General features: G+C 66.7%; 1 protein-coding gene across 3 annotated transcripts; it reads left to right on the top strand.

The window, feature by feature from the left end:
• Positions 1 to 6: 6 nt before the first annotated feature.
• LOC138682809 (IQ motif and SEC7 domain-containing protein 1-like) lies at positions 7 to 23,062 on the top strand. Of its 3 annotated transcripts, XM_069774255.1 has the most exons (15): positions 7 to 245; positions 629 to 658; positions 9,307 to 9,583; positions 12,792 to 13,277; positions 13,965 to 14,803; positions 15,383 to 15,544; positions 15,649 to 15,771; positions 16,236 to 16,402; positions 16,494 to 16,633; positions 17,007 to 17,132; positions 17,252 to 17,351; positions 18,080 to 18,241; positions 19,996 to 20,160; positions 20,910 to 20,959; positions 21,614 to 23,062. In XM_069774255.1, exons 1-15 carry the CDS (start codon positions 61 to 63, stop codon positions 23,021 to 23,023), a joined length of 4,422 nt encoding a protein of 1,473 aa, XP_069630356.1. In that variant the 5' UTR covers positions 7 to 60; the 3' UTR covers positions 23,024 to 23,062. The 3 variants fall into 3 exon arrangements, with proteins under 3 accessions (XP_069630356.1, XP_069630358.1, XP_069630357.1); XM_069774256.1 differs by lacking the exons at positions 7 to 245; positions 629 to 658 and adding an exon at positions 6,930 to 6,998; XM_069774257.1 differs by lacking the exons at positions 17,007 to 17,132; positions 17,252 to 17,351 and having other exon boundaries at positions 21,614 to 22,979.
• The last annotated feature ends 421 nt before the right edge of the window (positions 23,063 to 23,483 follow it).

Here is a 23,483-nt window from a genome sequence, read left to right as displayed (position 1 = left end):
CAGAGCCACGTAGAACGAGAGCTGCAGTATCGGGGCCGGGACGGTCATTATCCGACTTGTATGGACCGGGAGGGGTCGTATCCCGCTCCGTGTTCCCGGGATCGTTGCGGCGCTTCCCACCGGGATTGGGACCGGGATTGGCCGCGGGGGCCGCTCAGTCGGGGACCCTCCCGCAGCTCCAGTCCCGGGGGGGGAGGACACAGCACCAGCGCCAGCACCAGCCCCGCCACCACCCTCCAGCGCAAGTAAGGACCCCCCCACCCCCTCCCCCCAGCCCCCACCCCCTCCCCCACCCAGCCCCCCGACCCCTCCCCCATCCCCCGACCCCCGAAAAGGGACCCAAGCACCCGCCCCCCCCCCCCCCGAACCCGGCAGCGGGCTGAGGCCAGACAGAACTCATCGCACCGGTGGGGGGTGTCGGAGCAGGTGCGGGAGCTGCGGGGGGGGGACACGGACACGGCGCCACGCGCGTCACGGCCCCCCCCCCCCGCCGGTCACCCCGTCTGTCCAGCCTGGCCGGACGCCCGGGTGGGGGGAGGGGAGGGGTGGGGGAGGGGCGGAGGGGGGGTCCCCTGGAGGTGGGGGGGGCCGTGCCGCTCGCTGACCCTCCCCCTTCTCCCCCCCCCAGGTCGGACCGGGACAGCTCGAGGACAGTGAGGTCAGTACCGCCCCTCCCCCCCATGCCCTTTGACCCCCCTCCCCCCCCAACCTCCCCCTCCCCCCCCCCCCGACGCCTGGGTCCGCTCCCGGGGGGGTGGGGTGAGTGCGTCGCGACGGGGCAGTTCAGTCACGATGAGGCCATTCTATTCACGACGGACCCAGCATGTCACGACAGACCCGGCATGTCGCGATGGACCCGGCGCGTCGCAGTGAGGCCGGCGTGTTGCAACGGGGATGGCCTATCGCGACAGGACCCGGCGTGTTGCAATAGGGCTGCTGCGTCACGACCGAGGCCGACGTATTGCGACGGGGCCGGCCTGTTGCGACGGGCCCCAGCCCGCGGCAATAGGGTTGGCATGTCACGACGGGGCCGATGCATTGCAACGGGGCTGACCTGTCGCGACAGGGCCCTGGCCCGTCGCAATAGGGCTGACGTATTGCCATGGGGCCGATGTGACATATCGCGGCAGGGCTGCTGCGTCGCGACGGGTGGGGCCCGACGCGTCGCGACGGGCCCGAGATGTCACGACGGGCCCCGAGATATCGCGACGGGCCCTGTCATGTCGTGACGGGCCCCGTTATGTCGTGACGGGGTAACGGGGGGGGGGTGCGCGTTGCCGGGGCGGCGGGCGCACGCGGGGCGGTTGCCAGGCGACGGCGCGGGCGGCGGGTGACAGCGATGACAGCGCCGGGGGAGGCGTGACAGCGGGGGGGGGGGGACCGTTGCCATGGCAACCGGGGACCCGCCCCCGCCCCGTGTTCTTCCCCCCCCCCCGGGTACCCCCCCCAAAATCTGGGGGGGGGGGGTGGTGGATGTCCAGCCCTGCCGTGCGAGGGCGTGCGAGGGCGTGCGACCCCCGTGCGTGGGCGCGCGACGCCGCGCGGCCTCGTGCGAGGGCGTGCGACGCCCCCCCCCCCCCCCCCCCCCCCCGTGCAAGGGTGCACGATGCCGTGCAGCTCCACGCGTGCGAGGGCGGGCGATGCCGTGCAACCCCGTGCGACCCCCGTGCGTGGGCGCGCGAGGCCGCGTGAAGCCGTGCGAGGGTGCGCAACGCCGTGAAATCCTGCGCCCGGGCGTGCAAGGCTGCGCAGCCTCGTGCAAGGGCGTGCGACGCCGCGCGGCCCTGCGCAACGCTGTGCGTGGATGTGCAACCCCGTGCAAGGGTGCGCGAAGCCGCGCAACGCCGCGCAGCCTCCTGCATGGGTGTGCAACGCTGCGGAGCCCCGTGCGAGGGCGCGCAATGCTGCGTGAGGCCATGCAAGGGTGTGCGACGCCGTGCAAGGCTGCGCAATGCTGTGCAGCCCTGTGGATGGGCGTGCAATGCCGTGCAACCCCGTGCAAGCGTGTGCGGAGCTGCACGACGCTGTGCAATGCTGTGCATGGGTGTGCGACACCGTGCAAGGGTGTGCGATGCCATGCAACCCTGTGCACAAGTGTGCAACCCTGTGCATTGGTGTGCAACACTGTGCAAGGGTGTGCGACGCTGTGCGACCCTATGCACAGGTGTGCAACCCCGTGCAACCCCGTGCGAGGGTGTGTGATGCCGTGTGACCCTGTGCATGGGTGTGCGACCCCGCGCAAGGGTGTGCGATGCCATGCAACCCTGTGCACGAGTGTGCAACCCTGTGCATTGGTGTGCAACACTGTGCAAGGGTGTATGATGCCGTGTGACCCTGTGCACGGGTGTGCAACACTGTGCAAGGGTGTGCGACACTGTGCAACCCTATGCACGGGTGTGCAACCCTGTGCAACCCCGTGCAAGGCTGTGTGATGCCGTGCGACCCTGTGCAACCCCGTGCACGAGTGTGCAACCCTGTGCAAACCCGTGCGAGGGTGTATGATGCTGTGCAACCCTGCGCACGAGTGTGCAACCCCGTGCAACCCCGTGCAACGGTGTGCGATGCCGTGCGACCCCATGCACGGGCGTGCAACCCTGTGCAACCCCGTGCAACCCCGTGCAAGGCTGTGTGATGCCGTGCGACCCCATGCACGGGCGTGCAACCCTGTGCAACCCCGTGCAAGGGTGTGTGATGCCGTGCGACCCTGTGCAACCCCGTGCAACCCCGTGCAACCCCGTGCACGAGTGTGCAACCCTGTGCAAACCCGTGCGAGGGTGTATGATGCCGTGCAACCCTGCGCACGAGTGTGCAACCCCGTGCAACCCCGTGCGACCCCGTGCAAGGGTGTGCGATGCCGTGCGACCCCATGCACGGGCGTGCAACCCCGTGCAACCCCGTGCGAGGCTGTGTGATGCCGTGCGACCCTGTGCAACCCTGTGCACGAGTGTGCAACCCCGTGCAACCCCGTGCAAGGGTGTGTGATGCCGTGCGACCCCATGCACGGGTGTGCAACCCTGTGCAACCCCGTGCAACCCCATGCGAGGCTGTGTGATGCCGTGCGACCCTGTGCAACCCCGTGCAACCCCGTGCAAGGGTGTGTGATGCCGTGCGACCCTGTGCACAAGTGTGCAACCCCGTGCAACCCCGTGCAACCCCGTGCAAGGGTGTGCGATGCCGTGCGACCCCATGCACGGGCGTGCAACCCCGTGCAACCCCGTGCGAGGCTGTGTGATGCCGTGCGACCCTGTGCAACCCCGTGCAACCCTGCGCACGAGTGTGCAACCCCGTGCAACCCCGTGCAAGGGTGTGCGATGCCGTGCGACCCCGTCCACGGGTGCGGGACCCCGTGCGAGGCCGCGCGGTGCCGCGCGACCCCGTGCATGGGCGTGCGACGCCGCCGTGCGACGCCGGACGAGGAGTGACCCCTCCCGCCCTGCGCGCACGTGGGCCTCGCACGCCGTCCTCGTGCGAGGCCGTGCTCCCCCTCCTTCCCCCCGCCCCCCCCCAAGGGACCGAGGCGTCCGGAGGAATTCCGGCCTCTGGTTTCCGAATCCTGGAGCTGGGGGGGGGGGGGCAGGAAGAGGGTGGGGGGGGGCATTGCCCGTGATGAGTTTGTCAGGCCTGAGAGCCCGGCCGCCTCGGCGTGAAATATCCCCCCCCCCCCCAAAAAAAATAATTTTGGATCCGTCATGACGTGAGTGTGGGCGCGCGGACGGCTGGGACCCCCCCCCACCTTAGGGTGGGGGGTGGGGGGGCACCCAGATGCCTGGGGGGGGGTCCCCCACCCTTGGGGGGGGGGGGAGGGCCGGGACCCGCCGCCGTGGGGCCGATTCCTGCCCCCCCCCCCCAAAAAAAATCCCTGGGGATCTACTGGATCCCACCGCCCCCCCCATGTCCCACTCCCCCCCCCCTCGTGTCCCGTCCCCCCACCCCCTGTCCGTGTGTCTGTCCCGTGTCCCCCCCCCCCTCCAGCTCTTGACTCGTGTTTTCTCTCCTCTTTCTCTCCTGTCCGTCCGTCCGGCCGGCTGTCTGTCCGGCTGTCCCGTCCCCCCCCCCCCGCCACTGTCCGTCCATCCCCATCCCGCTCCGTCCGTCTGTCCGTCCACTCAACACCCCCCCCCCCGTCCATCCACACCCCGTCCGTCCGTCCGTCCGTCCCGCCGTAGGGAGGAGTAGACGTCCGTCCGCCTGTCCGTCCGTCTGTCCGTCCGTCCGTCCATCATCCCCCCCCCCCGTCCGTCCGTCCCCCCCCTCCAGGTGCCACCCATGGGTCCTCTCGGCCGCTTCAACCTCCCCCCCACCCACAGGTAAGACCCCCCCCCCGGATGCCTGGGTTACCCCAGGGGTGCCCCCCCCACCCCGGGCCCTATAGGGGCCATACGGCCCCCCCGGGTGCTGTATAGGCTGCACAGAGCCCTACGGGGCAGTATAGGGGCTATACGGTGCTACAGGGGCTGCACAGAGCCCCGTGGGGCAGTATAGGGGCTATACGGTGCTATAGGGGCTGCACAGAGCCCCGTGGGGCAGTATAGGGGCTATACGGTGCTATAGGGGCTGCACAGAGCCCCGTGGGGCAGTATAGGGGCTATACGGTGCTACAGGGGCTGCACAGAGCCCTACGGGGCAGTATAGGGGCTATACGGTGCTATAGGGGCTGCACAGAGCCCCGTGGGGCAGTATAGGGGCTATACGGTGCTATAGGGGCTGCACAGAGCCCCGTGGGGCAGTATAGGGGCTATACGGTGCTATAGGGGCTGCACAGAGCCCCGTGGGGCAGTATAGGGGCTATACGGTGCTACAGGGGCTGCACAGAGCGCCACAGGCTACTATAGGGGCCATATGGTGCTATACAAGCTACACAGAGCCCCATGGGGCAGTAGAGGGGCTACACGGTGCTATATGGGCTGCACAGAGCCCTATGGGGCAGCATAGGGGCTGCATAGAGCCCTATGGGGCAGTATAGGGGCCATACAGTGCTATAGGGGCTGTACAGAGCGCCACAGGCTACTATAGGGGCTATATGGTGCTATACAAGCTACACAGAGCCCCATGGGGCAGTAGAAGGGCTATATGGTCTGTACAGAGCCCCATGGGGCAGTATAGGGGTTATATGGGCTGCATAGAGACCCACAGGGCGGTGTAGGGGCTATATGGTGCTATACAGGCTGCGCAGAGTCCCATGGGGCAATATAGGTGCTATATGGTCTGCACAGAGCCCTGTGGGGCAGTGTAGGGGCTACATGGTGCTGTATGGGCTGCACAGAGCCCTACGGGGCAGTATAGGGGCTGTATGGACCTTGGGGCGTGCCGTGGGGGCCCTCCGGGAGCTATAGGGGCCCTATGGACCCCCGGCTGTCGTATGGGCTGCACAGGCCCCTGGGCTGTAGAGGGGTCATAGCGACCCTATGGATACTGTAGGGGCCGTATGGCCCCCAGGGACATGTGGGGCCTGTATGGGTTCCCCGGGGGCTGTATGGCTCCTATGTATAGGAACTGTATGGGTTGCCTGGGCCCTATAGGTGTCGCATGGACCTAGGGGATGTATAGGGGCTCCTTGTAGGTCCCTAGGGACCATATGGATCCCCGTAGCCATATAGGGGCCATATAAATCCCCTGGGCCCCATAGGTGTCGCATGGACCTGGGGATGTATAGGGGCTCCTCATAGGTCCCTAGGGACCGTATGGATCCCTGTAGCCCTATAGGGCCCATAGAGATCCCTTGGGCCCTATAGGTGTCGCATGGACCTAGGGGATGTATAGGGGCTCCTTGTAGGTCCCTAGGGACCATATGGATCCCCGTAGCCGTATAGGGGCCGTATAAATCCCCTGGGCCCCATAGGTGTCGCATGGACCTGGGGATGTATAGGGGCTCCTCGTAGGTCCCTAGGGACCGTGTGGATCCCCTGGGCCCTATAGGGCCATATAGATCCCCTGGGCCCTATAGGGGCCGTATGGACCCCAGGGACCTACAGGCCCCCTCGTAGAACCCTGGGGGGACCCATAGGGGCCCCTATAGGTCCCAGGGCCGTGCAGGAGCCGTAGGGACCTCTAGGAGCCCCTATAGGTTCCCCAGGGACCTATAGCTGCCCCTATGGGCCCGGGCTGGGGTTTGGTGGGGGTTTTTTGGGGGGGGGAGGGGCTGTTTGGGGGCGGTTACCATGGCGACGCCTCCATCATGGCGCCTCCTCGCGCTATTTTTGGGGGGGGGAGGGCGGTGACGTATGGGAGGGGGCGGGGCTCGCGCCGGGGACCCAGGCGTCCGGGACCCCCCCCCCCCTCAAAAAACACCCCCTCCCTCCCCTCCCCTCCCCCCCCATGGGGAATCCAGGCATCCGGCCTTCCCCCCCTCCCCCCCCGTGTCGCCATGGTAACGGCAGCCCCGGCAACCCGCCGGCCCCGCCCCCGCCCGCCGCGTCCCCATGGCAACCGCCAGCCCGCGGGGGGGGCGCTCTGCGCATGCGCCTGAAGCCAGGCGAGACCACTACACCCCCTCCCCCCCATAGGGGTCTTTGGGGGGGGGACAAACACACACACAACACGACACCCCCAGGGGTCCAGGCCCACCTCCCCCCCCAACACACACTTTGGGGGGGGTACAAGCCCCCCCCATCTCAAAAAGGGACCCCCAGGGGACCCAGACTCCCGCCCACCCACCCAAATATTGGGCCCCCCCCCCCATCAGGGACCCAGGCGTCCGGACTCCCCCCCCCCCCCCTCCAGTTTGTTCTATTTTTTTTTGGGGGGGGGGGGGCAAGACCCGGTCGCTCCTCCGGCTCCTCCCCCCCCCTTCAACCCCCCCCCCTTCTCCTTCACCGGCCGATCGGGCCTTGGGTGCTGCTGCGGAGGAGACGGGGGTCCCTCCCCCGCCCCACGACCCCCCCCCACTCGTGGGGGTGTCGTGTGCCCCCCCCGTGTCCGTGTGTCCCCCCCCCGATGTGGTGCCTGCAGTGCACCGCCGACCGGCGGCGGGGGCCGCTCCGGCAGCGCCTGCTGCACGGGTGAGTTGGGGACCCCCCCCCAAACCTGAGACCCCCCCCCCAAACCTGAGCCCCCCCCAAACCTGAAACCCCCCCCCAAACCTGAGACCCCCCCAAACCTGAAACCCCCCTCCCAAACCTGAGACACCTTCCCCAAACCTGAGACCCCCCTCCAAAACCTGAGACCCCCCCCAAACCTGAGACCCCCCTCCCCAACCTGGACCCCCCTCCAAAACCTGAGACCCCCCCCCCAGACCTGAGACCCCCCTCCCCAACCTGGACCCCCCTCCAAAACCTGAGACCCCCCCCCAAACGTGAGACCCCCTCCCCAAACATGAGACCTCCCCAAACCTGAAACCCCCCTCCAAAACCTGAGACCCCCTCCCCAACCTGGACCCCCCTCCAAAACCTGAGACCCCCCCCCCAAACGTGAGACCCCCTCCCCAAACCTGAAACCCCCCTCCAAAACCTGAGACCCCCTCCCCAACCTGAGACCCCCCCCAAACCCGAGACCCCCCCCAACCTGAGACACCCCCCCAAACCTGAGACCCCCCCCAAAACCTCAGACCCCCCCAAAACCTCTGACCCCCCCAAACCTGAGCCCCCCCATCTGAGACCCCCCCAACCCTTTAACACCCCCCCCATCATCATTCCTCTCCCCCCCCCCCAAACCCACAGGGACACCCCCCCCCCCAGGTCCTGTGCACCTTCTTGGGCCCCCCCCGACTTTTGGGGGACCCCTCCATCTTCCCTGCCCCCCCCCTTTCCTGGACGCCTGGGTCCCCAGCAATGCGGGGGGGGGGGCAGATGCCTGGGGCCCCCCAGGGCTGGGGGGGGGGGGGGGGCTGCCTGTGTCCGTGTGTCCCCATGTCCGTGTGTCCCCATGTCTGGTGTGTCCGTGTCCCCCTGAGTCCGTGTGTCCACAGATGTCCCATGTCCGTCTGTCCCCGTGTCTGTGTCCCCCCCCCCGTGTCTGGTGTTGTCCCCATGTCCACGTGTCCATGTACGTCCCATGTCCGTGTGTCCCGACGTCCACGTGTCCCTGTGTCCATGTGTCCCCACATCCACGTGTCCCCATGTCTGTGTGTCCATGTACGTCCCATGTCCGTATGTCCACGTGTCCCCATGTCCATGTGTCCCATGTCCGTGTGTCCCCATGTTGGTCATGTCCATGTGTCCCTGTGTCTCCCCTGTCCAAGTGTCCATGTACGTCCCATGTCCGTATGTCCACGTGTCCCCATGTCCATGTGTCCCATGTCTCTGACCCCATGTCTGTCATGTCCGTGTGTCCCCATGTTGGTCATGTCTGTGTGTCCCCATGTCTCATGTCCGTGTGTCCCTGTGTCTCCCCTGTCCAAGTGTCCCTGTGTCCGTGTGTCCATGTACGTCCCATGTCCGTATGTCCGTGTGTCCCCATGTCCATGTGTCCCATGTCCCTGACCCCGTGTCTGTCATGTCCGTGTGTCCCCATGTTGGTCATGTCCATGTGTCCATGTATGTCCCATGTCTGTATGTCCATGTGTCCCCATGTCCATGTGTCCCATGTCCGTGTGTCCCCATGTTGGTCCTGTCCATGTCTCCCCATGTTGGTCATGTCCATGTGTCCCCATGTCCCATGTCCGTGTGTCCCTGTGTCCCCCTGTCCAAGTGTCCCCATGTCCGTGTGTCCCCACGTTGGGGCTGTGTCACTGTGTCTCCATGTCCTCATGTCCATGTGTCCCCATGTCCGTGTGTCCACACATCCATGCATCCCGTGTCCCTGACCCCACGTTGGTCATGTCCGTGTGTCCCCATGTCCCTGTGTCCCATGTCCGTGTGTCCCATACCCGCGTGTCCCCATGTCCATGCATCTCCACGTCTGTGTCCAGGTGTCCCCACGTCCGTGTGTCCCCATGACTGTGTCCATGTGTCCCCATGTCCGTGTGTCCCACCTCTGTGTGTCTCCACGTCCCCGCGTTGGTCATGTCCACGTGTCCTCATGTCCGTGTGTCCCCATGACTGTGTCCATGTGTCCCCATGTCCGTGTGTCCCACCTCTGTGTGTCTCCACATCTCCGCCTTGGTCATGTCCACGTGTCCTCATGTCCGCGTGTCCCCATGTCTGTGTCCATGTGTCCCGTGTCCGTGTGTCCCCTTGTCCCTACGTCCCATGTCCATGTGTCTGGGGGTCCCCACACCCCCGTGTCCCCGTGCCCGTGTCCCCAGGGTCCCTGCTCAGGTGGCTCCAGGCTGCTGAGGGGGTTTGGGGGGGGGTCTTGGGGTGGCATGGGGGGGGTCTCAGGGGGATTCAGGTGGGGTCCCGACGTGGGGGTGACGCGATGTCCCCACAGCGTGGACGGCGAGGCGCCGGGCAGCGAGGGTGGGGGTCCGGTGCCCGACAGCCCCGGGCGACCCCCCCCATACCGTGGCCTCCCTCAACCGGCCCCCCAGGGACCAGGGGGGTCCGGGGGGGGCCCCGGGGGGGGCTCCCCGGGGTTGGCCTGGCCCCGGCTGCCACCCCAGCCCGCCAGCGTGGCCCTGCGCAAGCAGGAGGAGGAGGAGGAGAGCAAGAGGCCGAAGGCTCTGAGCGACAGCTACGAGCTCTCCACCGACCTGCAGGACAAGAAGGTACCCCGGGGACACCCGGTGACACCCCCTGACACCCCCCCCCCCGTGACGGTCCCTGGTCATGTGTGACGGTCCCCAGCCATGTGTGACAGTCCCCAGCCCCATGGGATGGTCACCACCCACGTGTGACAGTCCCCAGCCACATGTGATGGTCACTACCCGTGTGTGATGGTCACCGGTCGTATGTGACAGTCCCCAGCTTCGTGTGATGGTTCCCAGCCACGTGTGATGGTCCCCAGCCCCGTGCGATGGTCACCGACCATGCGTGATGGTCACCAGCCACATGTGATGGCCCCCAGCCTCGTGTGATGGTCACCAGCCACGTGTGACAGTCCCCAGCCTTGTGCAATGGTCACCAACCCCATGTGTGATGGTTCCCAGTCACGTGTAATGGTCACCACCCATGTGTGATGGTCACCAGTCATGTGTGACAGTCCCCAGCCTTGTGTGACGGTCACCAGCCACGTGTGATGGTCCCCAGCCCCATGCGATGGTCACCAGGCACATGTGATGGTCACCAGCCATGTGTGACAGTCTCCAGCCTCGTGCGATGGTCACCAACCCCATGTGTGATGGTCCCCAGCCTCGTGCGATGGTCACCACCCATCTGTGATGGTCACCGACCCCATGTGATGGTCACTGTCCCCGTGCAATGGTCACTGTCCCCATGCGAGGCCCCATCCCCATGCAAGGCCACCGTGCCCCCACCCCGCTGCCAACCCTCTTTCCCCCGGGTGTTACCTCACCTGTGTCCTTCTCCTGCCCTGTCTGTCCCCCTGTCTGTCCCCCTGTCTGTCCCCATGGCCACCTCCGGCACCCTGGTGTGTCCCCATGTCCCTGTTTATGTCCCCATCCCCATGTCCCCAAATGTCCCCATCCATGTCACCATCCCTGTGTTGCCGTATCTCCATCCCTGTCCCCATCCCCGCATCCCCATCCCCATGTCCCCTTATCCTCATCCCTGTCCCCATCCCTGTCCCCATCCCCATGTCCCCTTATCCCCATCCATGTCCCCACATCCCCATCCCCACATCCCCCGTACCTCCATCCCCATCCCCGTGTCCCCATCCATCCCCGTCCCGATCCCTGTGTCCCCATCCATGCCCCCACATCCCCATCCCTTTCTTCATCCCCATGTCCCCATCCCTGTCCCCATCCCCATGTCCCCTTATCCCCATCAACGTCCCCATCCCTGTGTCCCCATCCTATGCTCCCATGTCCCCATCCCTGTCCCAACGTCCCTTTATCCCCATCAACGTCCCCATCCCTGTCCCAATCCCAATGTCCTCTTATCCCCATCCATGTCCCCATCCACATCCCCATCTCCCCATCCTATGCCCCCATGTTCCCATCCCTGTCCCCATGTCCCCTTATCCCCATGTCCCCATCCATGCCCCCAAATCCCCATACCGTCTTTCATCCCCATGTCCCCATCCCTGTCCCCATCTCTGTCCCCAACCCCATCCCCATGTCCCTATCCCTGTCCCCATCCCAACGTCCCCTTCTCCTCATCAACATCCCCATGTCCCGATCCATGTTCCCACCTCCCCCATGTCCCCCCACCTCCATCCCCGTGTCCCCATCCCCATGTCCCCAACCCCATGTCCTCATCCCCATCCCCATGTCCCCATTCCTGTCCCCATCCCCATGTCCTCATCTCCGTCCCCATCTCCACGTCCCCATCCCCATGTCCCCTTATCCCCATCAACGTCCCTATCCTCACGTCCCCATGTCCCAATCCCTGTCCCCATCCCCATGTCCTCATCTCCATCCCCATCCCTGTCCCCATCCCCATGTCCTCATCTCCATCCCCATCCCCGTCCCCATCCCCATGTCCCCTTATCTCCATCAATGTCCCCATCCCCATGTCCCCATCCCTGTCCCCATCCCCATGTCCCCTTATCTGCATCAATGTCCCCATTCCCATGTCCCCATCCCTGTCCCCATCCCCATGTCCCCTTATCTCCATCAATGTCCCCATCCCCATGTCCCCATCCCCATGTCCTCATCTCCATCCCCATCCCTGTCCCCATCCCCATGTCCCCTTATCTCCATCAATGTCCCCATCCCCATGTCCCCATCCCCATGTCCCCATCCCCATGTCCTCATCTCCATCCCCATCCCTGTCCCCATCCCCATGTCCCCTTATCTCCATCAATGTCCCCATCCCCATGTCCCTATCCCCATGTCCTCATCTCCATCCCCATCCCTGTCCCCATCCCCATGTCCCCTTATCTGCATCAATGTCCCCATCCCCATGTCCCCATCCCCATGTCCCCATCCCCATGTCCTCATCTCCATCCCCATCCCTGTCCCCATCCCCATGTCCCCTTATCTGCATCAATGTCCCCATCCCCATGTCCCCATCCCCATGTCCTCATCTCCATCCCCATCCCTGTCCCCATCCCCATGTCCCCTTATCTGCATCAATGTCCCCATCCCCATGTCCCCATCCCCATGTCCCCATCCCCATGTCCTCATCTCCATCCCCATCCCTGTCCCCATCCCCATGTCCCCTTATCTGCATCAATGTCCCCATCCCCATGTCCCCATCCCCATGTCCTCATCTCCATCCCCATCCCTGTCCCCATCCCCATGTCCCCTTATCTCCATCAATGTCCCCATCCCCATGTCCCCATCCCCATGTCCCCATCCCCATGTCCTCATCTCCATCCCCATCCCTGTCCCCATCCCCATGTCCCCTTATCTGCATCAATGTCCCCACCCCCATGTCCCCATCCCCATGTCCTCATCTCCATCCCCATCCCTGTCCCCATCCCCATGTCCCCATCCCCATGTCCCCATCCCCATGTCCTCATCTCCATCCCCATCCCTGTCCCCATCCCCATGTCCCCTTATCTCCATCAATGTCCCCATCCCCATGTCCCCATCCCTGTCCCCATCCCCATGTCCCCTTATCTCCATCAATGTCCCCATCCCCATGTCCCCATCCCTGTCCCCATCCCCATGTCCCCTTATCTCCATCAATGTCCCCATCCCCATGTCCCCATCCATGCCCCCACATCCACATCCCTTTCTTCATCCCCATGTCCCCATCCCTGTCCCCATCCCCATCCCCACGTCCCTTCTCCCCATCCCCATGTCCCCACGCCCCCCTCCGTGTCCCCACCTCCCCCACATCCCCCCTACCTCCATCCCCGTCCCCATCCCCATGTGTCCCCCCCCATGTCCCCGTCCCCCCCCCCAGGTGGAGATGCTGGAACGCAAATACGGGGGTTACTTCCGCACCCGCCGCGCCGCCCGCACCATCCAGGCCGCCTTCCGCCGCTACCGCATGGCCCAAAAATTCGAGCGGCTGCGCAGCGAGGGGGGACGCGCCCGTCGCTTGGCCCTCCCCGGCCTTCGCCTCCAATTTTCCTTTGAGGAATACGATCGCGGACCCCCGGCTCCCGCTCCGGGACCCCCTCCGCCGCCCCCCCCTTATTTTCAAGGCAAACCCGCCTCGCTGGACGAGGGGGTGTTGGGGGGACCTCGAAGGGCTCCCCGATACGGGGGGTCTTGCCGGGCTGGTTTGGATGGGGGGGGTGGTCCCTCTGAAGGGGCGACGGCGGCGGCGGTGGGGGGGCCGGGGGGGGCCGGGGCCGGGGGGGCCGGCAGCCCCCCTCGGCAGCTCTCGGCCTCCGCCGACTTCGGGCCCGGCGGAGCCGACTTGGAGGAGGCCTTTGCGCAGCAGGTAGGGGTCACGGGGGTCAGGGGGGGTCGCAGGGGATGGGGGGGGTCGTGGGGGTCCCAAGGGCTATGGGGGAGTGGGGTGTCATAGGGGACGCGGGGGTCACAGGGCCGTGGGAGGTCATGGGGGTCCCAAGGGCTGTGGGGGGTTGTGGGGGTCATAGAGGTCATGGGGGTCCTAAGGGCCATGGGGGGTCATGGCGGTCACGGGGCCATGGGGGGTCATGGGGGTCATGGGGCCATGGGGGGTCATGGGGGTCACAGGGACATGGGGGGTCATAGGGGACGTGAGGGGTCATGGGGGTCACAGGGGCTGTGGGGGTCACAGGGCCACGGGAGGTCACGGGGGTCGTGGGGGTCACAGGGGATGTGGGGGCTCGTAGGGGTCCCGGAGGTCACAGGGGTCATGGGGGTCCCAAGGGTCACGGAGGCCATGGGGGGGTCGTAAGGGTCACAGGGACATGAGGGGTCATGGGGTTATAAGGCCATGGGGGGTCACAGGTGACAAAGGGGGTCGGGGGGGCGAGAGTTCACAGGAGCTGGGGGTCACAGGGGCCGCGAGAAGCTGGGGGGGGCACGGGGATCATGGAGGGGGTCACGGGGAGTTGGGGGGCCGTGAGGGGTGCGGGGGGGAGGGGGATGACGATGGAGGCGGGGGGGCTGACGTGGGGGGGGGTGTCCGTCCCTGCAGGTGAAGTCCTTGGCCGCCTCCATCGACGAGGCGCTGGGGGGCGGCCGGGGGGTCCCCCCCGGGGCCCCGGCCCCCCCCGCGGGTGACAGCGCCGCCACCTCCACCAGCGACGTCACCCTCTACCTGGACGAGGGGCTCCCCGGTTCCCCCCGCTCACCCGAGCGGCCCCCCAGCCCCGAGCCCCCCCCCGAAACCGGGGGTCCCCAGCCTCCCCCAGCCCCTCCGCCACCCCCTCCGCCTCCCGCCAACCCCCCCGGCTCAGCTGAACGCTGGGGGGGTCCCGAGGAACCCCCGCGCCGCGGCCCCCCGTGCTTGGAGTGCCGGGGTCGTGGGGGCGGCGGGGGGGGGCACCCCCCTTTGCTGACGGTCGAGCCCCCCAGCGACAGCTCGGCCGACCTCAGCGACCGCTCCGACCGCGGCTCCCTTAACCGGGGGGGTCCCTACGAACCCGAAGGTGGCGGGGGGGGCACGTTGCCCCGTACTGGCCCCCCCCATCGCTGCTTTCACCCCGAAGCCCCCCCCGCACCTCCCACCGGCCCCCCGCCCCCCCCCGCCGCCGAGGAGGGCTCGGAGGGGGACAACGAGAGCTTGGGGAGCAGCTCCAACTCCAACGAGACCCTCAACTGCTCCTCGGGTTCTTCATCCCGCGACAGCCTGCGGCGACCCCCCCCGCCGCCCCCCCCGCCTCCCGCCGCCCCCCCGCAACCCCCTGGTCCCTCCGGACCCCCCGGCAAAGCCACGTACCAACGGGAACCGCGGCAGAGCTGGGACTCACCGGCCCTCAACAATGACGTGGTGCAACGCCGGCAGTACCGCATCGGCCTCAACCTCTTCAACAAGTGAGGGGCCGTGGGAAATGGGGGGGGGTGGTGAGGGGGTTGGGGGGGGGCGGCAGCCCCATGTCGGGCGTGGGATGGGGTCTGGGGGCCCTATAGCGGGACCGCGTGGCGTTCTTGGTGGCCCTATGGCAAGGACAGGGTGGTGTTCCTGGTGGCTCTATGCTGAAGCCAAGGTGATGTTCTAAATGACCCTATAGCGAGGACAGGATGACCTTGGTGGCCCTATAGAAAGGACAGGGTGAGATTTTATGTGGTCCTATGGAAAGAACAGGGTGATGTCTTAGGTAGTCCTATAGAAAAACATGCTGATGTTCTAGATAACCCTATAGTATGGACATGGTGTTATTCTAGGTGACCCACTAGTCAAGACACAATGGCGTTCTAGGTGACCCTATAGGGAAGACAGATTGTCATCCTAGGTGACCCTACAACCAAACCAAGGTGATGTTTAGGTGACTCCACAGATGGCAAAGTGACCCTATAGCCAGGAGAAGGTGACGTTCTAGGTCACCCTATAGCCAGCGCGAAATGATGAGCCCCATGGCAGTCGGGGTGACCGTGCGCCCATCACCTTTGTAGGAAACCAGAGAAGGGGATCCAGTATCTGATCGAGAGGGGCTTCCTCTCGGACACCCCCGTGGGGGTGGCCCACTTCATCCTGGAGAGGAAGGGGTTGAGCCGGCAGATGATCGGCGAGTTCCTCGGCAATCGCCAGAAGCAATTCAACCGCGATGTCCTTGAGTAAGTGGCGGGGGAACGAACTGGAACGGGGTGGGACACGCCAGGATTTGGGGGCTCCGCCTCCAGGACTGAGGCCATCTCTTGTCTGTGGGGGTCTCCTACAGCTGCGTGGTAGATGAGATGGACTTCTCCGGCATGGAGCTAGATGAGGCCCTGCGCAAGTTCCAGTCCCACATTCGAGTGCAGGGGGAGGCCCAGAAGGTCGAGCGCTTGATCGAGGCCTTCAGGTGAGGGACGGTGATGGGTCCCTGTCCCCATCTCCCCCGCGACGGGAAGGCCACCAGGCCACGGCACGTGGTTGCATGGTCACCACGGGGTGATGTTCTAGGTGACCCTGTGGATCAAGAGGGAGACAATAGGGACGTTGGCCCACGTGCCATGGGGTGATGTTCTAGGTGACCCTGTGGACCAAGTAGGGGGACATTAGGGGTGGTGGCCCACACGGGACCAGGCAATGTTCTAGGTGACCCTATGGACCAAGCAGGGGAACATGGGGGTGGTGGCCCACATGGGACCAGGCGATTTTCTAGGTGACTTTATAGACGGGGAGGACATTAGAGGTGGTGCCCCACATGCGAGGGGACCTGGACCGCGCCAGGGCTGCTGTGGGGTGCAGAGGCCATCCTGGCCACGTGGGGATGGCCATGGGGCAACCTGACCCCATGGGCCGTGGGGATTGTCCGCCCCGCAGCCAGCGCTACTGCGTGTGTAACGCGGCCCTGCTGCGCCAGTTCCGCAACCCGGACACCATCTTCATCCTGGCCTTCGCCATCATCCTCCTCAACACCGACATGTACAGCCCCAGCGTCAAGGCTGAGCGCAAGATGAAGCTGGAGGACTTCATCAAGAACCTTCGAGGTGAGAACCGCGGTCCCATCTTGTCCCCACTCGTGTCCCCGCCCCCTGCTCGGGAACGCGGGTTCTAGAGCGGGGGCCGGGTGTCGCACAGGGGTGGACAACGGGGAGGACATCCCCCGAGACATGCTGGTGGGCATCTACCAGCGCATCCAGAGCCGGGAGCTGCGTACCAACGACGACCACGTCTCCCAGGTCCAGGCCGTCGAGCGCATGATCGTCGGCAAGAAGCCGGTGGGTTCACTCGAGGGATGGGACGGGTTCTAGGTGACCCTATGGAGGGATGCTCTAGGTGACCCATGGAGGATGTTCTCGGTGACCCTATGGGAGAAGTCCTAGGTGACCCCATGGGGGATGTTCTATGTGACCCCGTGGGGGATGTTCTATGTGACCTATGGGGGACGCTCAAGGTGACCAATGGGGGACGTTCTAGGTGATCCAATGGGGGATATTGTAGGTGACACTATGGGGGGATGCTCTAGGTGACCCCGGGGATGGGATAGGCCAACGTCAAGGGTGCCGTCACCATCAAGGGGTGGGCCTGGAGGGCTGGTGGGTGTGTTCCGCTCAGGCCCTGCCCCGGCGCTGAGCCCACCCCTGTCCCCAGGTGCTGTCCCTGCCCCACCGGCGCCTGGTGTGCTGCTGCCAGCTCTACGAGGTCCCCGACCCCAACCGGCCCCAGCGCCTGGGGCTGCACCAGCGCGAGGTCTTCCTCTTCAACGACCTGCTGGTGGTGAGCCGGACGCCCGGGTCCCCTGGAGAGCCGGGGTGTCCCTGGGGTGGGGGTCACCCGTGGGGAGTCAAGGGCTCTCCCAGATGCCTGGGTCCCCGGTGACCTGGTGGCCCCGGCAGGTGACGAAGATCTTCCAGAAGAAGAAGATCCTGGTGACCTACAGCTTCCGCCAGAGCTTCCCCCTCGTTGAGATGCACATGCAGCTCTTCCAGAACGCCTGTGAGCCCCACGGTGCCCCACGGCACCCCATGGCATGGCCCTCTGCCCCACAGCACCTTCACGGGATGCTCCCCTGCCCCTATGTCCCACGGGGTCCACCACCAGATACACCTTTGCCCTAAGGGGTCCACCATGGAGTGTCCCCCATTGGATGTCCCATGGTGTCCCCCATGGCTTGTGCCATGGTGTCCCCCATAGGATGTCCCATAGTGTCCCCCATAGGATGCTCCCCACCCATGGTGTCCCCCATAGGTTGTCCCATGGTGTCACCCATGGATTGTCCCATGGTGTCCCCCATAGGATGTCCCATAGTGTCCCCCATAGGATGCTCCCCACCCATGGTGTCCCCCATAGGTTGTCCCATGGTGTCCCCATAGGTTGTCCCATGGTGTCCCCCATAGGTTGTCCCATGGTGTCCCCCATAGGATGTCCCATGATGTCGCCCATGGATTGTCCCATGGTGTCCCCATAGGTTTTCCCATGGTGTCCCCCATGGGATGCTCCCCACCCCATGGTGTCCCCCATAGGATGTCCCATGGTGTCCCCCATAGGATGTCCCATGGTGTCACCCATGGATTGTCCCATGGTGTCCCCCATAGGTTGTCCCATGATGTCCTCCATGTGCTCCCCTACCCCACAGCACCTACTGGGGGATACCCCCTCCCCTGGGTCCCCCCAAACCCCATGACCTCTGACCCCGTGCCCTCGACCCCCCCCCCATCCCCCAGATTACCAGTTTGGGATCAAGCTGCTGTCAGCGGCGCCGGGTGGGGAGAGAAAGGTCCTCATCGTCTTCAATGCCCCGAGCCCGCAGGACCGGCTGCGCTTCGCCAGCGACCTCCGCGAGTCTGTGGCCGAGGTGCAGGAGATGGAGAAGTACCGTGTGGAGGGTGAGCGGGGCACTGGGAGCACTGGGAGGGTGCTGGGAGCACTGGAAGGGGCACTGGGAGCAGTGGGATGGGTGCTGGGGGGGCTTGGATGGGGACTGAGGGTATAGGGATGGGTGCTGGGAGCAGTGGGATGGGTGCTGGGAGCAGTGGGATGGGCGCTGGAGTAGTGGGATGGGCACTGGGAGCACTGGGAGGGGCACTGGGAGCACTGGGATGGGTGCTGGGGGGCCTTGGGTGGGGACTGGGGGTACGGGGATGGGTGCTGGGAGCAGTGGGATGGGCACTGGGGTAGTGGAATGGGCGCTGGGGTAGTGGGAGGGGCACTGGGAGCACTGGGAGGGGCACTGGGAGCACTGGGATGGGTGCTGGGGGGGCTTGGATGAGGACTGGGCGTACAGGGATGGGCGCTGGGGTAGTGGGATGGGTGCTGGGAGCACTGGGATGGGTGCTGGGAGCACTGGGAGGGGCACTGGGAGCAGTGGGATGGGTGCTGGGGGGCCTTGGGTGGGGACTGGGGGTACGGGGATGGGTGCTGGGAGCAGTGGGATGGGCACTGGGGTAGTGGGATGGGCACTGGGAGCACTGGGAGGGGCACTGGGAGCACTGGGATGGGTGCTGGGGGGGCTTGGGTGAGGACTGGGCGTACAGGGATGGGCGCTGGGGTAGTGGGATGGGTGCTGGGAGCACTGGGATGGGTGCTGGGAGCACTGGGAGGGGCACTGGGAGCAGTGGGGTGGGTGCTGGGGGGGCTTGGATGGGGACTGGGGGTATAGGGATGGATGCTGGGAGCAGTGGGATGGGCGCTGGGGTAGTGGAATGGGCGCTGGGGTAGTGGGATGGGCACTGGGAGCACTGGGAGGGGCACTGGGAGCACTGGGATGGGTGCTGGGGGGCCTTGGGTGGGGACTGGGGGTATAGGGATGGGTGCTGGGAGCAGTGGGATGGGCGCTGGGGTAGTGGAAAGGGCGCTGGGGTAGTGGGAGGGGCACTGGGAGCACTGGGAGGGGCACTGGGAGCACTGGGATGGGTGCTGGGGGGGCTTGGGTGAGGACTGGGCGTACAGGGATGGGCGCTGGGGTAGTGGGATGGGTGCTGGGAGCACTGGGATGGGTGCTGGGAGCACTGGGAGGGGCACTGGGAGCAGTGGGGTGGGTGCTGGGGGGGCTTGGATGGGGACTGGGGGTATAGGGATGGATGCTGGGAGCAGTGGGATGGGCGCTGGGGTAGTGGAAAGGGCGCTGGGGTAGTGGGAGGGGCACTGGGAGCACTGGGAGGGGCACTGGGAGCACTGGGATGGGTGCTGGGGGGGCTTGGATGAGGACTGGGCGTACAGGGATGGGCGCTGGGGTAGTGGGATGGGCGCTGGGAGCACTGGGATGGGTGCTGGGAGCACTGGGAGGGGCACTGGGAGCAGTGGGATGGGCGCTGGGGTAGTGGGATGGGTGCTGGGAGCACTGGGAGGGGCACTGGGAGCGCTGGGATGGGTGCTGGGGGGGCTTGGATGGGCACTGGGATGGGGGCGTTGGGGTACTTGGATGGAAAATGGGAGCACTGGGAGCACTGGGAGCGCTGGGATGGGACCTGTGGGCACCGGGGCTGGCACTGGGTACACTGGGGTGGTCGGGAGGGGGTCACCGGGAACACTGGGGTGGCCAACTGGGATGGTCAATGGGGGCATTTCGACGGGGACTTGCTCACCGGGGGGACACTGGGATGACTGGGGCCGCCTCGTCTGTGTGCGTGTCCCCCCGCAGCGGAGCTGGAGAAGCAGAAGGGGGTGTCGGGGGCACGGGGTGGGGGGCCCCCCCGCGAGGCCCTCAACGGCCTCAGCCGCAGCAGCCTGGAGGAGGCGTTCGGGGCCGGCGAGGGGCTCAAGCGCAGCGCCCTCAGCAGCTCCCTGCGGGACCTCTCCGACGGCGGTGAGATGGCAGGGGGGGTCACCCCCACCCTGGGGGGGGGGTCCCCTGGTGGGGGGGGGGTTAGGGTCACCCTGGGAGGGCTTTTGGGGGTCCCCCAGCAGGCGTTTGGGGTGCCTGGGGTGGGGGGAGGACACAGATAGGGTGGTCTGAGGGGGGACACTGAGGTTCCTGGGGGGTAGTTGGGGTCTCTGGGGGGGTTTGGGGTCCCCTGGTGGTTGTTTAAGGTCCCCTGAGGGGCAGTTGGGGTCTCTGGGGGGGTTTGGGGTCCCCTGGGAGGGCAGTTGGGGTCTCTCGGCAGACAGTTGGGGTCCCCTGGGGGTGGTTCGAGGTCCCCTGGGAGGGTATTTAGGGATTTCCTGGGGGGGTTACGGTCTCTGGGGGACAGTTGGGGTGCCCTGGGGGGCAGTTGGGGTCTCTTGGTGGGCAGTTGGGGTCCCCTGGGGGTTGTTTGAGGTCCCCTGGGAGGGTATTTAGGGGTCTCTGGGGGGGTTGGGGTCTCTGGGGGGCAGTTGGGGTGCCCTGGGGGGCAGTTGGGGTCTCTGGGGGGGTTTTGGGGTCCCCTGGGGAGTCACCGAGGTCCCTGGGGGGCATTTGGGGACCCTTAAGGGGAAGTTGGGGTGCCCTGGGGGGCAGCTGAAGTCCCTGGAGGGGGGCTGGACATTGGGGTCCCTGGGGGGGGGGGAAGCCAAGGGGATGCCCCCCCCACTGCTGCCCCCCCCCAACTGTCTGTTCCCCCCCCCCCCCCCCAGGCAAACGGGGCCGGCGCAACAGCGTGGGGTCCCTCGACAGCACTATCGAGGTGAGTGGGAGGGGCCCCCAGTAGGCCCTGCCCCTTAAAGCCCCGCCTCCCAAACGCCCCACCCATTTAAACCCCACCCCCAGGTTCCTAGTGTCCCCTCTGCTCTGGGGAAAAGGGGCGGGGCTTGTGTGAGGGGCGGGGCTTGGGCATGCAAGGGAGGGGTTTGCTGACCAAGGGGAGGGGCTTGGTCCAGGGAAGGCGGGGCTTATCTGGGGAAGGGGCGGGGCTGTTCCCATGGGTAGGCCCTAACTGGCAAAGGGGAGGGGCTTGATTAGTGGGTGGAGCAATCTCAGGGAAGGGGCGGGGCTTGCTTGGCAGAGATGGGGCACAACCACCAACGGGGCGGGGTAGGCTAGAGCCAGGAGGCGGGGCTTGTTCCTTAATGTCATGTGATCTGGTCCAGGGGTGGGGCCTATCCCTCGGTGGCAGGCCAATGGGGCAAGGCTGGGGCCAAGGGGCGGGGCTTGCCCGACACAGGGGCGGGGCCTATCAGGGAGGGGGCGGGGCTTGCACAGGGAGAGGGCGGGGGCTACCTCTAGGGGGCCCTAGCTGCCAGGCTTTCCCCACCAATGGGATGAAGCCTGCTGGGAGGGGCGTGGCCTGCTGGGAGCAGGGGCGTGGCCCCAGCCGGGCTGACTCCGCCCCCTCCCGCAGGGCTCCATCATCAGCAGCCCCCGGCCGCAGGCGCGGGGACCTCCGGGGGGGCCGGGGGGAGCCCCCGAGGGCTACAAGCCCCCCCCCCGGCCCGTTTCCAACTCCTCCTCCTTCTTGGGGTCCCTCTTCGGCAGCCGGCGAGGCAAAGGCCCCCCCGGACCCCCCCCTGGGGTGGGGGGCCCCGCTTCGGCCTCAGCCTCCTCTTCCTCGGCTTCCTCCTCCCACCACCATCACCCCCCCCCCCGCGCCCCCCCAGGCCCCCGAGGGTCCCTCCAAGCTCCAAGCGCTGCACGCCCAGTACTGTCACGGGGCCGGCGGGGGGGCGGCGGCGGCGGCGGCGGTGGCGGCGGCGGCGGGGGGGGGTCCCGGCCCCCCCCCGCCGCCCCCGTACCCCCAGCAGCCCCCCCCTCCCGCCCGCCCCGCGCCCCCCCCGCCGCTCCCCGCCATCGCCGCCGGAGCCCCCCCCCGCTTTCACGGGGGACCCCAACCCCCGTTGTCGGCGCCCCCCCCAGCAGCACGGCCCCCCCGGCGGGGGGTTCCCCCCGCCGCACCCCCATTACACCCTACACCGGCCTGGCAAGAGGGGGGGTGCCCCCCCCGGGCCCCCCCGCCAGCCCCTCTCCCCCCTCCCCCTCTACAGCCCCGCACCCCCCCACCACGGGCTGCCCCACGCTTATCCCCCCGGCCCCCCCCCGCACCATCACCCCCCGCCGCCCCCCGCCCCCGCCGCCGCCAAACACTTTGTTTTTGGCGGGGGTGGCGGTGGGGGGGGCCCGGCCGGGGGGGCCCTCCGGGGGGGTGGCGGCGGGGCAGCCCCCCCGCCCCATCACCACCATCATCATCATCATCACCACCACCCGCCCCCCCACTCCCCTATCCCCCCCCACCCTTCTTACCCCCCTTTGCCCCCCCCCTCGCCCCACACCCCCCTCAGCCCCCACTCTCCCGCCGGCCCCACCTCGCCCCTGGCCCAAGCTGGCCAGGGCCCCCCCAAACCCAAGGGGGGGAACCGCATCAGCACCGTGGTCTGACCGAACACCCCCCCCCCCGTCCCCCCCCCACCTCCCCAAGCAGAGGACGGACACAACTCATGGCAGCGATGGACGGTGCCGGCATGCTGGATGCGGTGGTTATTTTTGTAACCCCCCCCTTTATCCCGATCCCCCCCCCCCCCCCCAAAAAAACCCTGCACGTGGCTCGTGTTTGGCTGCTCACGCCTCGCCCCCGCGGGGGTGGGGGGGCACCCGGATACCTGGGTTCCCCCCCCTCCTCACCATCCCGGGGGTCCGGCGTCGAGGATGGCCCCCCCCCCCCCGGCTCAGGCTGAATGTCACATGGCACTTTAACCTCCCCCCCCCCAGATCCCCCCCCCTCCCACCCCGAACACCTGGGTCCCCCCTCCCTGGGTGAGACCCAGGGGTCCAGGCCCCCCAAATCCCACCAGCCCCCCCCCCCTTCCCGGGGAGGACCCAGGCGTCCGGGCCCGCATGCGCCCGCGCCGGGCCCTGTATATAAGAGACTGTATATTTGATGCTTCATAAACGGACCGGCCGGCCCTTGGCGTGTGAACCACCTGCACCCCTTTTTTTTGGGGGGGACGACACACATGACACACACCTATAGGGGCTATAGGGTCTTGGGGCGGTGGGCAGGAGGGCTTTAAGGGCTACAGGGAGGTGGGGGGGCTATATGGTGGGGGGGCCACAGCGGGAGTTAGAGGGACCCTGGAGATATAGGGTCCTGGGGCTATATGGGTCTGGAGGCTATAGGGGTCTTGAAAGGGCTATAGGGCCCCTTATACAGTTAGGGGGCTGGGGCTATAGGAGCCTGAGAGATAGAGGGGCCTGGGGGCTATATGGGCCCTAATAGG

Source organism: Haliaeetus albicilla, chromosome 29 (assembly GCF_947461875.1).
Source record: "Haliaeetus albicilla chromosome 29, bHalAlb1.1, whole genome shotgun sequence".
Lineage (NCBI taxonomy): Eukaryota > Metazoa > Chordata > Aves > Accipitriformes > Accipitridae > Haliaeetus > Haliaeetus albicilla.
The sequence above is the reverse complement of the archived record's forward strand: the minus strand, read 5'-3'. Positions and strand labels throughout refer to the sequence as shown.

Excerpts from the sequence above, each read along its gene's own strand:
- LOC138682809 (XM_069774255.1), top strand. The coding sequence starts at position 61 with ATGGACCGGGAGGGGTCGTATCCCGCTCCGTGTTCCCGGGATCGTTGC. Across the intron at positions 14,804-15,382 it reads GGCCTCAACCTCTTCAACAA|GAAACCAGAGAAGGGGATCC; the intron begins GTGAGGGGCCGT and ends TCACCTTTGTAG. Across the intron at positions 17,133-17,251 it reads TCTTCAACGACCTGCTGGTG|GTGACGAAGATCTTCCAGAA; the intron begins GTGAGCCGGACG and ends TGGCCCCGGCAG.